Source organism: Aulonocara stuartgranti (assembly GCF_965226115.1).
Source record: "Aulonocara stuartgranti genome assembly, chromosome: 11".
In the NCBI taxonomy this organism is placed as follows: domain Eukaryota; kingdom Metazoa; phylum Chordata; class Actinopteri; order Cichliformes; family Cichlidae; genus Aulonocara; species Aulonocara stuartgranti.
The window spans coordinates 39,412,611-39,427,645 of record NC_138947.1 but is presented as its reverse complement, the minus strand read 5'-3'; the positions used below and the strand labels follow the sequence as shown (position 1 = coordinate 39,427,645).

The 15,035-nt window shown below is 45.2% G+C and overlaps 1 protein-coding gene across 6 annotated transcripts in view; it reads right to left on the bottom strand.

Moving 5' to 3' along the window:
• Positions 1–15,035, bottom strand: part of ascc3 (activating signal cointegrator 1 complex subunit 3) — a 141,903-nt gene that overhangs the window by 69,497 nt on the left and 57,371 nt on the right. For all 6 annotated transcript variants that reach the window (XM_082550848.1, XM_082550847.1, XM_082550852.1 and 3 more), the window contains 3 exons: positions 13,198–13,401; positions 11,543–11,683; positions 1,288–1,452 (listed from right to left, as the gene is read on the bottom strand). In XM_082550848.1, the coding sequence (XP_082406974.1) occupies positions 1,288–1,452; positions 11,543–11,683; positions 13,198–13,401 (510 nt within the window). The remainder of the gene's footprint in view (positions 1–1,287; positions 1,453–11,542; positions 11,684–13,197; positions 13,402–15,035) is intronic.

Genomic DNA, 15,035 nt, shown 5'->3' with positions numbered 1-15,035 from the left:
TGCTATCTAAACTTTAACAGGACACCGGAGTAAATTCTCCAGCATCTCACACTTCTGATAATCAGCTGTCTGCTTGACGTTTATTCAGCTGTGTAAAAACTATAACTATAACTGATTTACTCAGGAACAAATAAAATACTGAAAAAAGTCAAACAACAACATATTTAAGTTATCTAAGTGACTCATATATCATGTTTAACCTGAGTAGCGAAAGACGGCGGTGGGTTTGAAAACGATTTGCCGGGAGTCCGGTGTTCTCACGGCTCTAGTGACCCTTGACCTCCCGGCTAGCTATCGAGCTAGTGGGTAACAGACGTCTCCGAAAACTTCGGAGCGCTTTTGAAAATATGCGGTGTCCTGATAAACTGAGCCGATATTTGAGGTTTACACAGCTACATTCTCCATGAGAATATGTTAAACGTTTATTTTGTGACCCAGAAAGAATAATAAGAGTAATATTAAAACTAACTAGCTGCCGCCATTGTTGGAAACTGAGCTGGGCCGCGCTATGAATGCTGGGACACAGCTGCTTCTTCTTCGGGGTTTAACGGCAGCTGGCATCCTTGTACATGCAGTGCTGCCATCTTCTGTTTCAGTCCGTTATTACACTCTTAAATCCTGCTACTTATTCCTGCGTCTTTTGGGATCTTACAAAGCTTCAAACGAGGCGCCGACTATTAAATTAGCCGTCGACGATTTTTATAGTCGACGTAATCGTGACTAGCCGACTGTGGGGGGCCAGACTCAGTACTGGCCCCCCACAGGGCTAGAGCCCCCTGCTCCACACTCACCACAGTAACACCTTTGTTAAGTTTGCAGACGGTGGTGGGACTCATTTCTGGAGGGATGAGCACGCCTACAGGGATGAGGTGGAGCAGCTGACAGCGTGATGTAGGAACAACAATTTGGTCTTGAACACCACAAAGACCCCTGAAAACATCCAGATGAACAGAATCTACATTTTAGGATTTCCTCACCTGGATCGAGACATCAGGGAGGACCTGACATGGGAAACACCGCTGAGGTAGTGAAGAAGCTCCGAATAAGACCCGACTCTCAGAGAGAATCACACCCTGACTAACTGCTCAGCTTTTCAGAGATCCCACAGTTCCCACAGAGCAGGCCATCACGTCTGGGACTTTGTCCCCTTGATAATAAACACCTTCACTTAGAAACTGCATTTTGTGTTTAATGGTGTTGTCTTTGACTATTTTAATTTGTTTGATGATCTGAAACATTGAAGTGAGAAATATGAACTGAGGACGGGGAACGAGGAGGAACACTAACCTGTCTGATGGTCCGGGCCACCAGACTCTCAAGAACCGGGCCTCGATCTTCATGCAATAGATGGACTTCATCCAAGATGAGGAGCCGCACAATCTGTGACAGAGCCACATCGCCAACACTCTTCCTGGTCACAACGTCCCACTTCTCCGGAGTCGTCACCAACATCTGAAAACAGGACAAGGTCCTCTATAGATGATCATGCGTTTCTCCCCTTCAAGAACATGTTCTATAATAAAATGTATGTTTCTCCAGTAAAACGAAAGGACGTGCAACATCAGCAAACCTGAAAAACTAAACAAAGAATCAAACATGACACGAGCCACTGCTGCAGAGCCTCATAGTGCGTATGGTGCATTTGTCTGTAATGTATTTGACAAACATCGTCCTTTAGTGGAAATCACTGAAAAGCATCACGGCTCAAATAGGCCACGGATCACAAAGGCGACAGATGAACAGAAATAATCTATGTAAGAGATTTATTAAGTACAAGTCATATAAAAATAGATTAGTAAATATTAAAAGTACTACCACACATTATTGGAGCAAAGCAGGAGTGGATCACAACAAACATGGAGGTTATTAAATCGTATAATCAAAAAGGGCTCGAAAAACAAGACATCCAGAATATCTTAGAAAAGATGAAGATTGTGCTTCATAAAATTAACGACACTGCAAATGAACTGAATGATTTCTTTGGACATGTTGGCTTTAATGTAGCACAAGAAATTCAAGAGTTAAGAAATAATAATGAGCTAAATAAACACATTACTCAGTTCATTGGTGCTGTGAGTCACAGAGGAATACTTGATGTTCTGAAGACAACTTTAAAAAGGCCACTGATTGTTTCAGTATTGACGTGATATTAGTTAAACGTATTGTAGCATAGTGCAAACTTTCACATACATGTGTAACCTGGTACGTTTCCCTCCAAAATGGAAAAAGCCACAGAGAGGGTTAGGGTTACCCACAACCGACTACAGATCAATAACTCCACAGTTCTCAGAAATCTTAGGAAAATGATCTGTTAATAGACATGTTTCTCAATATATTTACCACAAGTGATAATACGGCAGAGCGGATATGCAACAGATAATAAGGAACATACTGCTGGTGTTTTATACACTTTAACATTGATCATATTATATTACTGAATGAACTAGACAGATATGGCATAAGAGGGATCGCATACACGTGCATGAAAAGTTACCTGGATCAATACGTGCAAATCTAATCAGCTGAAGGTAACCTGTGGTGTTCCTCAGGGCTCTGTGCTGGGCCCTAAACGATTCATGTTATATATAAATGTGTATTGTTTGCTGATGATACCACTGTGCATCAATCAGATAAAAACCTAGAACAGCTTCTGACTGCAGTGGAAACGGAGGTAACTATAAGTTATTGTTAAATATAAAACAAAATGTATTATTTTTGGCACCAGACAAATGAAACGTGGCTAAAATCAGGGTTGAGCTGAAACTGAACGAGTGAACGAGAATAAATGTGTTGGAGTGATAACTGATGATAAGCTGAGCTGGAAGTCTCATATGAACCATGTGAAACAAAACCTGTCAAAAACCATTAGCTGTTAGCTATGTAGAGAATAACCAAGCAAAGCATGAGCTGAACAAGAAATCATTACTTTATTGTCCTCTGCTTCTCCAAATATGACTTATTGTCTAGAGACACGGGCTAATGCATAGCCAATAGCTTTCTGATTAGCCTGATCTGGTGTGGCGGATCATTGACAGATCTGAATGCTCGTCAAAATAAATCAATTTTAAAAGTGTGTAGACGGTAATCTGGATACAGATCCCTTTATATACAGTGACAGTGTGAAGAGCTGCACCTTATTTTTCATCGTATAGTAAAGTTCTGTATTTACATGTAAAGGTTTGTAGGTTACATCCCTCCATCCTGGGCATGAGCACTCTTGGATTGAGCCCAGGCTGTTGGGCTGCTGCGGTCCTGGGCTGCAGGGTAACGACTGACTCGGTCATCTACGGACGTCTCGGACACGTCAGTGAAAAGAGGAGCTGAACCCCACTTCATAGTGAGCTGGACAGACGCTGCACAGGCCTGGTAGATCCAAGAGTTTGATAAGAGTGTGCTGCAGTTTCTTACAGCGACCTCCAACTCCCACCTCCACCAAGAGCTTAGTTGGCGTGTAGGCCTGTGGGGGCTGAACCCCGGCTGACAGGTACAGGTGGGCCAGCTGGATTACAGCCTTGTGGCTGCCGAGGCAGAGACTCGAGAGTGGGAGTTTAGTGAGGCCATGGAAGTGTTCAGTTTGCCCACAGTGTGGTCGGACTCGGTGTTGTAGCTGTGCCTCTGTACACCACCACAGCTGTTTAGGAATTACTGCCATTTTTATGCAAAGTCCCCCACCGTCAGAGACTGAACAAGAACTACACGACGGCAAGTGAGGCCTGTTCCCTTCACCTGCCTGACTGATTCTAAGCAGCTGTGAGTGTTGAACTCCTTCAGTAGCTGTTCACGCTCGGCATGAGCACAGCTGTGAGAGAAGCAGGTCCTCATTAGGCTGACAAAAATGGTAAAAATGGTCAAAAGGCCTGTATTTGTATAGCGCTTTACTTTGTCCCTAAGGACCCCAAAGCGCTTTACACTACATTCACCCATCCACACATTCACACACTGGTGATGGCAGCTACATGTAGCCACAGCTGCCCTGGGCGCACTGACAGAGGCAGAACTAAAGCCAACAGAGGTCAGATAAACAGTGTGGTACAGTAAAGAGAAGCAACGTGCTGGCCAGCTCAGCAACACCAGAATTAAATTAAAAAAAATCACAAAACACAAATTAAGTGGATGACGTTAAAATTGTGTCCTTGGTTAATACAAACGTCTCAACAGCCAAGACGAAGGTGTGTTACTTCAACTCAACAAGAAAGTGATTGGATACGATTTCACAAAGTAAGAATGACCCACAGCATCAGTCACGGTCAGTCACCTGACCAAGGCCCTACACAGCTGACACAGCTCTGACAGACAGAGTCACGTCCGTCACACGTACTGGCTGAACTGGTTTTGGAAGAACTCAAGTTTATGAATGGAACTGAAAAAACAACAACAGACAAACAAACCCACAACAGATTGTTGTTAGTTAGCGGGGAGATGCAGGACTGTCTACATGAATTTATTTCACTGTTGTCATGGCAACGTGCACTTTCCTTTCACATCATCTGTTCTCATCTCTCTCAGCTCCTGGTGACACTACGACAGCACCGGCCACGCCCACGTTGAAAAGCCACTAATGAATATATCAGCTGTGCTAGCACTGGCATAATGCTTACACACGCACCAATCAGCTGGTATTTGTTTACTCGAACACATCTGGAAACATCTGGAAACATCGGTCACACCAAGACTCCCACGCTGTTTGAAGCCAAAGCAGCGTCGTTCCTACAGATGATCTTAGATTGATGGGCGGTCACTGCACAGGTGCCCACAGATCTGCTCCATCACAGTAATAACAGGTAATGACAGACGTCAGACTGTCCCACTGTGTGCTGAGTTACAGTACGCACCCTGTGCCCGTCGGTGACGTGAGTCTGTGACGGCACGATCAGTATAAACGCTGCTACTTTGCCTCTCAGACTAATTACATTGAAGAGCATCAGCATATCTTTCTGAATCAAATGACAACAGAAAGCTTCTCTGCACACGTCTTAGTATCTGCAGCTTCCCGTGCGATATTTGTCTCTGTTTGAGGAAAAAATACTACAATGCCTAATTAATGGAGTGTGAACCTGTTGGAGGATGTGCAGATTCCTATTAAAGTCTTCCTGTAAAAGCAGTTCATTAAATTCCCTCTAGTTTGCATTTAAATCAATCTATCCAGCCATTAGAGACGCTCACAGGAAAGGAAGCGCATGCTCCTAATTGGACGTACTGGTTAATTTAAATGGAGGCTCTGGCAATTGGAGCAGATGCCAAAGTGCTTTTTTAATTGCTTTACAAACACACACGAGGAGGTGCAGAGAAAACATGTAATTGTTTTCCTTAATGGTGTTATTTAGCCAGTTAATCAAATGATCGCTGCAGGACTGCAATCAACCCTCGAAATTGGCTCATTCTTCATATTTCATAGAAGAAAATGTAAGTTAAGGTTTCTCAAATGTGACAATTTAATCAGACAAATTCACACACATGAGAAATAAAGTGGCCAAGAAAAATGGTTCTTTTCAAACATTAATTACTGAATTAGAGCAAAGAGACAACGTGCTTATCAAATATGTAACCAACATGTCAGAGCCGAGGGCTGGAGGACCAGCAGCCTTACTGGATGCAGACGGTCGGGCATCACCAGAGAAATGACCCAAAAACAAACTCACTGATTTAATTACTATAAAAACAAAACTCAGTGACTTTGTATTTTTACAATGAGCAGCTGATTACTGAGTGAAGTATAACTGTGACTGATTCTTAGACTACGAGCCGGCTTCGCGTGATTTACGGTGGGTCTGTGTTGATGTGTGGACAGAAACATTTAGTTACATCCGGCTGACATTCCTCACCGTTCCTGTGCACAGATGGATGCCTGTGGCCCCCTTTGGGAATACTTAGGCTGAAACATGTTCAGCGTTGGGAGACACCAGTGACATTTCCTGCAGCACTTCCAAGGAAACCTTGTTACCATATCATCAGACACTATATGAGACGGGACTTTACGCCATTTATCTGGATGTGCCGAGTACATCTGATGGACTGCTGATTTGTTCCTTATTCCTGATCTTTACACACATAACACACACACTTTACAAACGTTCACACAGGTTTCTGAAAGTCGTTCAGTAAACCTGGTTGATGTTACAACGAGCTTCTGGGCACACAGAGGCTGAAAACAAACTCGGTGCTGCTGGATTCATGGTCATTGCAGCAGTTTTTTATTGTACTGCACTTTTATTGACAATGATGACTGTAATATTTTCCATAGACAACAGATCAGATCCCTTCATGTCTCTGCTTCATCTGCAGTCACTGTGGGTGTAATGAACACACAGCAAACACACAGTCACAGTATCAGTTATTGATTCATTAGAAATGCTCCAAAAACAACCAAAGCACATGCAGACGTCCACGGCAGCCGTGGGAAACTACACAAAACTATTTCTGTAAATACCACCAGTGTTGGTCAAGTTACCTGAAAAAAGTAATCAGTAACTAATTACTGATTGCTTCCCCCAAAAAGTAATCCCATTACTTTACTGATTACTTATTTTCAAAAGTAATTAGTTACGTAAACACGATTCACAACCTGAAGAGGTGATAAAGTGATAGATCTTTCAGCCCAATTCTACTTTTTCTGCATAATCCATCATACAACATGTAATCAAATGGAAAAGTCTCTTTTTAAAACTTGTTTTATTAGTTTTAATCTTTTAACTTTATGCATCAAGCAAAAATTTAATTATCTGCAACATTCTCTGACTGGAAGAAATTAGTTTAACATTTAAACCTATTTTCTGCACATTCCAGCTCATAAAATAAAATATTTTTTGTGTTTACACTCAGTCTTTCAAATAGATGCAAGTAAAACACAGTAGAAACTAAATAAAGTCAAAGACTCAGCGGTCCTGTTGCTCTATTTTCACCTGTAAAGCAGGAGTGGGGTAGGCGGAGGGTTACCCTGGTGCAGGTGTGCCGCGGTCAGTGGAAGAATCCAGTTTCTCTGTGAGTTTCCCATTACGTCGTAGCTACTCGGTGCTTGTTTGGAAGTTTAGGGGTTTTTTTTCGCTGTAAAAAGAAGTTTTCTTCCCACGCACAGCGGACACTAATGTTTTTGTCACTTTTTATGGAATCAAACTTAAAGTAAGGTCAGTACTTCCACGCTTTAAACGCTGCACGCTCATACTCTCTCTGCACTCGATATGTGATCCATTGTTGATCTGCACACAGCTGTTGTCACGAACGTCGCACTCGCTCACGTCACTGTCGTGAGACATTCTCGCAAAAAATCACGGTTTTAGTAACGCAGTAACGCAGCGTTCCTACGGGAAAGTAACGGTAATCTAATTACCGTTTTTGCAATAGTAATCCCTTACTTTACTCGTTACCGTCTCTGACTACCACAAACATGTACTTAAACAGATAATAGCTGGAGTTTTAATCTGCAGGAAGGGCAGCTGCAGCTACATGCACATCCCCGTGCATCCCTGCAGGTCGCTGCCTGAGTGGGAGGAAGATTGTTGCTCGCTGGTGCGAGCTAAGGTTAGCACGGACACGTGCAGCAACGGCACGACACATCTCGCCAACTCTCAGCACTTAAATACTAATTACTGACATCGCTGAGAGAGCATCAGACAAGCGATGATCACTTGACTGATGGTTACAGTAAGTGCCGTGACTCAGTCCAGCACGGCATTTCAGTAATGACTTGATCTTTCTTCAGCTGCTTTGATGGGCTCTGTCTTTACAGTTTCACCGACCTGCAGTTTGTTCTTGTTTGAACCCAGTTCATGGAGCCTGTTTTGCTTTTTCCCTCGACCAGGAAACACGGACTCATTCTCACACTCGCTGCTGTTTCAGAAAGCTGCGTCGCTGCTCCTTCCTCACTGTCATTAACTCATGTTTCCCCTCTGGACAGAGCAAAGGTGCCCGGACGTCCCCGCATGCCGTCCAAACCACGCTGGCTTCCACATGGCAAAACTCTTTCTGTTTCCATAGTAACTCTGCCGTTACAGGGAGAGGAGCACGTAGGAGGTTGAGGTGGGCGGGTGGACGATGGAGTGGGTCGGTTAGAGAAAAACGTTCACTACATTGTGATATGTTAACAACTAACAGCCTGTCAAGGCCAACTGTAATGAGAACCTTCTCAAAGCTCCACTCTGTGTGCACGAGTCTGTGCGAGCGCGCACGTCGTTACACTCTGATGTGGAAAATCATTTCAGTGGGAACTGCTGCTCTCTCCTGCTGCTTAGTGAGTGGATGACGCTGGATTTGACGAGTGGGAGGAATAAAATAAAAAGGAAAGTGACCAGTAGAGAAGAGCAGCAGAGTGCTCGTATCCTACAATCATTACACTGTCATGTTTTTATATGAAGCCACGCCAATCCAAAGCAGGTTTCAGGTTTGGACACGCACAGTGAGGGAGACAAACGTGATTCATCCTTTCACAAACTCATGAAATGCATCCTTCACTTTCACTTTCAAAGAACGTTTCTGACCCGTGAGGTCGCAGAGACATCCAGGCACTGATACTCACAATAATACGTGATATTGCTGCAGGCGCGAGGGCACCGAGTCGTCCCTCAGGAGCGGTGAGGCTGGCTTTCCACCATGCACTGGTTCCCTCTCTTGCAGGTTCATCGGTGCACGTTTCCCTCCTCCTCGCAGAATCAGAAACTAAGTGGTGTCTTTGTGTGCTTCAGAAACATGCCAGCTGACGGTCCTCTGGAGTCCGTCCAGGTGTTTGGACGTAAAACCCACCACAGCAGTTTCCCAGTGCAGGAGGGGGACGTCCTGATCAGGGTGAACGGCAGACCTGAGGAGAGGGTGGAGCCTGCTACGCTCCAGAACAAGCTTCTGGAGCCAGTGCTGCGGAGCGGTGGAGCGTGGCACCGCACAGATCTACACCAGCCATGTCCACAGCCCTGCTTGCATACTACCAGAAGGATGTGGATGAGGCCTCTGAGAAGGAGATCCAGGACATCCTGATCCAGTACGACAGTGGTGATTTTCCTTCTTTTACCTGATGTGCTGCTTTTGACGATGGTTGTGTAATGATCCCGATAAAGGTCAAAGGGCACAACATGCAAGTTTCATAAAGCACAAGTTCTTAGAAGTATTTGCTTCCCGTCCTTACACTGTCCCGGCAGAAAGCCCACTCTGCTATCAACATCAAAGGTGTGCGATGAAAGGAGCGATGGGACCGAGGGGAGACGCAACAAACCAAGGTTACAGAGCATGACATCACTCGGGCCCACTAACCGTGGATTCAGCTCTGCACTCAACACTTTGTGCAAATGCACGACAAATAAGCCGGTGAAACGGAGGCATTAGAGAGAGCTCAAAGTGAAGCAGTGCTGCAGAGCTGCTCTGAATCTGACTAATCATTCTCTTTGTGTAATCTCATCATATGACCTGATGGAAATGCAGTTTTAAAACACCTTCAGATTAGCTGGAATTGGCCTCATTTCAGACACACACACACACTTTGTGCTCATAAGTCCCATGAGACTTATGAAGGGTAAATCTGAGCTGTGCGATCTGTTAAATCCAACTCCTTTGGATTTAACAGATATGCAGGTTTTCCCAGTGTTCCCGCTCCAAGTGTCGTTCAGGTCCAACAGCCTCGACGTCTCTCACAGCCACAGGACTAAACTCTCTCATCATCATCTTTTCTTTGGCTTCATCCTCTTTAACCTAAAGAAACATTACAATTGAAATGCCACCAGCATTTCACTTATTAAACTTACTAAACATGAAATTCAGCTTAAGAAGTGAACATGCGTCATTATTCACACCGGCTGTTTCCTGCATGTAGTCCAGGACACAGCGTCTGCCATATTCATAACAAACAGCAGTTAAACTGCATTTGTATGGGTCAGTTCTGTATTTAAACAGACAGTGCACCCTGCTGTCTGCTGCTCATTCACTAACAGCACAGCGTGGTGGTGCACAGACCGGCTGAACACAGGCGAGCAGGCTGACGTACGCTGCACAATAACAAAGCATTTGGCTTCAACACTTGTAAATGCTGAGACACAGACTCATCTCTGGCTTTCTTGCTACATTGCATCTGTATTCACACAGAGGTCTAAATACAGGTGGTGAACAAGCAACAGGTTTAACTAGAATCATGAAAAACATAGAATAGCATCAGTGTAGCTTAAACTCACTGGGAAACTTGCTAGCAGTTTAGCATGACAGCATGGGTTCACCGTCTCTGTAGCAAACCACTAACCCCCTGCACTCCCTGATGCTGGGGCCTCTCTCAGCACACTGAAGGATTAAGCTTCCTGCCACAAAGCAAAGACGGTTCAGGAACACTTTGAGGAGCACAACAACAAGCTGGCTTTGACTTGGCCTCCTGTGCTGGACAGACACGCCTGATCTGTGGAAGCCCCGCCTCACAGCTTAGCACGATTTAGCAGGTAGTCATGATGCTTTGCCTGATCAGACTATACTCCAGCTTCCTCCCATAATCCAAAGACATGCAGTTAGTGGGGTTAGGATACTGAATGGGTTCATATTGCCCAGAGGTGTGAATGCAAGTTCACGTGTGTGTCTGTCTGTGTGCTGGCCGTGACTGCTGACCGCTGCCCGGGACAGATCCAGCCCCCTGTGACCCTGATGAGGATAAGTGGAGGGAGGGTGGATGGATGACACCGATCATTCATCCATCCACCCTCAGCATTTTCACTACTCAGCACCTGCATTATTCACCAGATCTGCCTCCCCACATCACCTATGTGTCTCCAAAATGAGTAAATAAGAACACCTTTATACGAGAGGCAAAAGCACAGCGACAGAGAAGGACTGTGTAACGTGCACGCCGACAGAGGTGCACGAGGAGATGATCTTGAAGCAACATTTGACCAAATTAAAAACGAGTCTTATTTATTTATTTGACACGCAGAGTGTTACTGGACCAATGTTCTTGTTTTAGATCTGAGTTCTGCCTACATATCCCACCATCAGCAGGAGAGTGTGTCTGAGTACAGCCTGACTTTACAGCACAGGGTTCATCCAACACCCCTCAACCTAAATCCACAGTGCAGCCCTGAACCTGGACCGTCAGTGTAACATTGTTACATGTGTGTATGAGCCACCTATTAAAATCCTTTCAATGTCAGACTTTGTCACACACACACACGCACACACGCACACACACACACACACACACACACACACACACGCACACACACACACACACACACACGCACACACACGCACACACACACACACACACACACACACACACACACACGCACACACACGCACACACACACACACACACAGTGACCATAACAATAACAGATATGAACGCTCACTGTGCTCTGTTACACAGCGTGCTTTCACCCATGACCTGCACATGTGATGATGATCAGATTTACAGGTGAGTAATAAGCTCAGTGTGTACAGATTCACTCTAAGGACGATGTCCTAACCCGATCCAGCTGGAGTGCTAGAGGACGTGTAAGGGTAGCAGGCAGAGTTAGCTTGTTTTGTGTAGTGAGCTGTGTGTGTGTGTGTGTGTGTGTGTGTGTGTGTGTGTGTGTGTGTGTGTGTGTACCTGTGTTCGAAGGATCTCTCCTTTGGTAAGCTGCATGTCTCCAGTGAGTTCTTTCACAGTGATGCCCAGTGGCTCCAGCCGCTTACCAAAGTAGTTCGTCATCTCAGCCGCCAAGGCTTTCATGGGAGCCACATATACGATCTACAGAGAGAGCGGCGTGGAAATGAATGTGAGTGGAGGAGAGAGAGTGGAGCAAGGTTGTAGACGGGGCTGAAAGGACACTGTGGTGATAAATGAGCAAAGAGGGGCAGCATCATTTGTTCCCCAGCTACCAGCACAAATCAGTTTATTGTGAAATGTCACAGCGCTCGCATGGATAAAATGTAATGGTGATGTATGAAAAGCAGCTTTTGTCACTGCTGGTGTTTGTCAGTGTACGAGCTTTTATACAGAACAAAGACTGTCTGCGTTATTGATGTGTGTGTGGATCTGACACTGGGTTTAAGACCAGTGCTTTTAGACCAAGCTGTCAGCACTGCCAGTGTTTCAGAGTCTGTTTCCAACTGTTGCTATTTGTCATTTTGACCACCGCGATCTTCTGCTTTTCTAACCCAGCACTGACAGATGAACTACAGAGACTGGGTGGACGAGCGCCGCGTGGCTTTACAGCGCACACATTCATGAACAGCTGATCATAATAATGAGGTCATCATTATTCACCAATCAAATTTGATAACAAATCATCACTCAGTCATCGGCTCAGCTTCAGCCTCTGAAGAAAACAGCAGAGACTACGTTGTCTTTGCTCAGCACAGACGCATTCATACACATAAACCGTGTCGGGTGTGTGAACATGCAGGCCGATTAGCTCCGCCCACATTAAATGCAGGCTCATTTCTGTGAATGAACATGTTTAAAAGGCATTTAGCATCAACCTTTAATACAAAGGCTGTTTTATGAAACATCACATCTCTGTCACATGTGGCAAAGTTACACTTAGTCCCTCAGTAGATGTGAACTGTAACAGCTGTAGGCAGGAAACTCAAAGTGCTGCAGTTTTCCATCCCTGAAATGCCATTGGCTGATTGTAATAACGTACACTTCTCACAAGAGTTAAGGGGACACTCGACCCAAAGTCAGAACTACACCCCTGAACCTGCTTTGGTACCTATCAGAGTAATGGTTTGGTGGGCGGTGCCAGCAGCCCACCGCTCTCCCCTTACACTTCCTGTCTGTTGATGCTTGTCGTTCGTTTCCTTCTCAGCAGTGACAGCATGAGATGGTACCGTTACACTGACTGCTTTAGTATTTAGCATCATCAGTGCTGTAGATCCTTTCAGACTCACAAGACAATCCAGGGAAACGTCATTACTGGAGTGAAACAACACGCAAACTGTTCAAATCAACCGAACAAACTAAGCATCTTAAAGGAAGTCCCATGACTCCAGCTCCCCTTGACTTCAACCTATCAGAGCAGTCCTATTAACTCCCTGCCTGAAATCTCAGCGAGTGATCTGAATCCCTGCAGGGCTTGTGTGAAACTTCACCAGGGAGCAAACTGAATCTCCAGGACTCGTGTTCAAAGGCTCCGAGCCGGAGTGACACTACAAACAGGAAGCAGTTATCACAAAGACATCTTTCCTTGACAGATCAGTACACTACAGCCGTTTCAGCATAAACAGCACTAATAAGTGTAGCTGATGTGTGCATCGCACCTTGAATTCATCTTTCTTAATGACGCCACCGGGCTGCAAGTGCTGACGGATTTCATGGAGAACTGTCAGCATGGCGATGTTGGTCTTGCCAGCACCGGTTGGAGCACAGATCAGGAGGTTCTCATTGGTGTTGTAGGCCGTCTCGAACACTATGGACTGAATCCTGTTCAGGCGCTTCATGCCCTTGAACACCAGCTGCCCAATCTGTGGAAATAAGACAAGCACACAGAATTATGACCCCTGAAAACCACGTGTTCGAATATGTGTGATCAGCAGTGCTGTTACTTTGTGACCGACCCGTGTCAGCGCACAGAGTGTCTGTCAAACAAACACCAAAGGACCACAGACACAGGAGATGTATTTGCAACCCACATGTGTGCTGTAGTGGGTGTGGACATATGAGGTCCCGCCCCCTGCCCCCTCACACACAAGCTCCCACCCTTTGATATGCAACAGGAATGTAGACGCTAACAGTCAGTGTATCATTTTATCACTTTGTAACAAATAAGGATTAGTGATAAGCACCTTTGAAACACTGGCACAGGAGAGGAGGGAGGGAAGTCTTCACCATGACACTTATACTGGGACTATAAGCTGTACTGGGACTATAAGCTGTACTGGGACTCACTAACACACTGAAGCACAGAGGCTAAGGTTGGCCTGTGCAGTCTGACCTGGCTGCAGTGAAGCTCGCAGGACTTTCACACACACGGTGTGAATACTTCTGAACTTTCTATTTTCAATAAAATGTTAGCACACTGACTGATGAGGTGCTGCCCATGTTTAGATATAACATGGTCAGGTTACATTGAATTTCTATCCATGCATCAACATGATCCATGTGGCTGAGTAATAATAAAGCAATAATGCTGCTAATTCCTGTCTGAAGCCACTGATGTCAGTTATCACTGATGTCGTTTGTCATTTATTCTGAAGAGACCAACAGAATCACTGTGCTGCACTTGTTCCATCACATCTGTGCAGACGTGAAGCTTCTGCATATGCACGTCTCATGAATCTGAGACGTGGCGTTCTGACTGACGGGCACCGCGTGTGCCAGAAGACATTGCTTTTCTACTGTCAGCACAAAACCACCGTACACATATTCTCCATCAAACTGGCAACACCCATGTATATTTAATGTTAAAATCTGAATTCATAATGCATGCGCACTGACTAATTCTGCAGGTCAACACGCTCCTTTCTGCTAAATAAAAGGCAGGCTATTTGAATCCCGCCCACTGTGGCTGTGACTGTGATTCTTGTGGTATTTTGGGTTCAGATAAACTGAGCAGATTCTGGTTGTGCCGTTAAACTAAATAAAGACTTAGGGCCGTACCTGTACAACAAACCCTGGTAGGCACTGACGCAGCTCAGGACGGGTTGCCCTTGGCAACTAGATCTGGGCCAATGCCAACTATTCAGTGCAGTCGCTGGCAACTGCATTTTTTATGACAGAAACATGCTGCAGACTCCTGACATGCAGTACAGACAGGTGATCAGTTACAGCCGTGTCAGTGACTCAGTGTGAACACAAACTGGAAAATTAAAAAGCATGAAGGAGGACGAGTGCTGAGACGAGCTGCCACTCAACCTGGCCTCTGTCCGCCTTCACCATGGCAACAGAGTGTGGGTGATGGCCCTCAATCTACACTGCCTCTGATAAGGACGGAAACGCCCACTGTGAAGGACAGGTGGTGCCACACACACACACACACAGTACAAACACACACACACACACACACACACACACACACACACACACACACACACAGTACAAACACACACACACACACACACACACACACAGTACACACACACACACACACACACAGTAC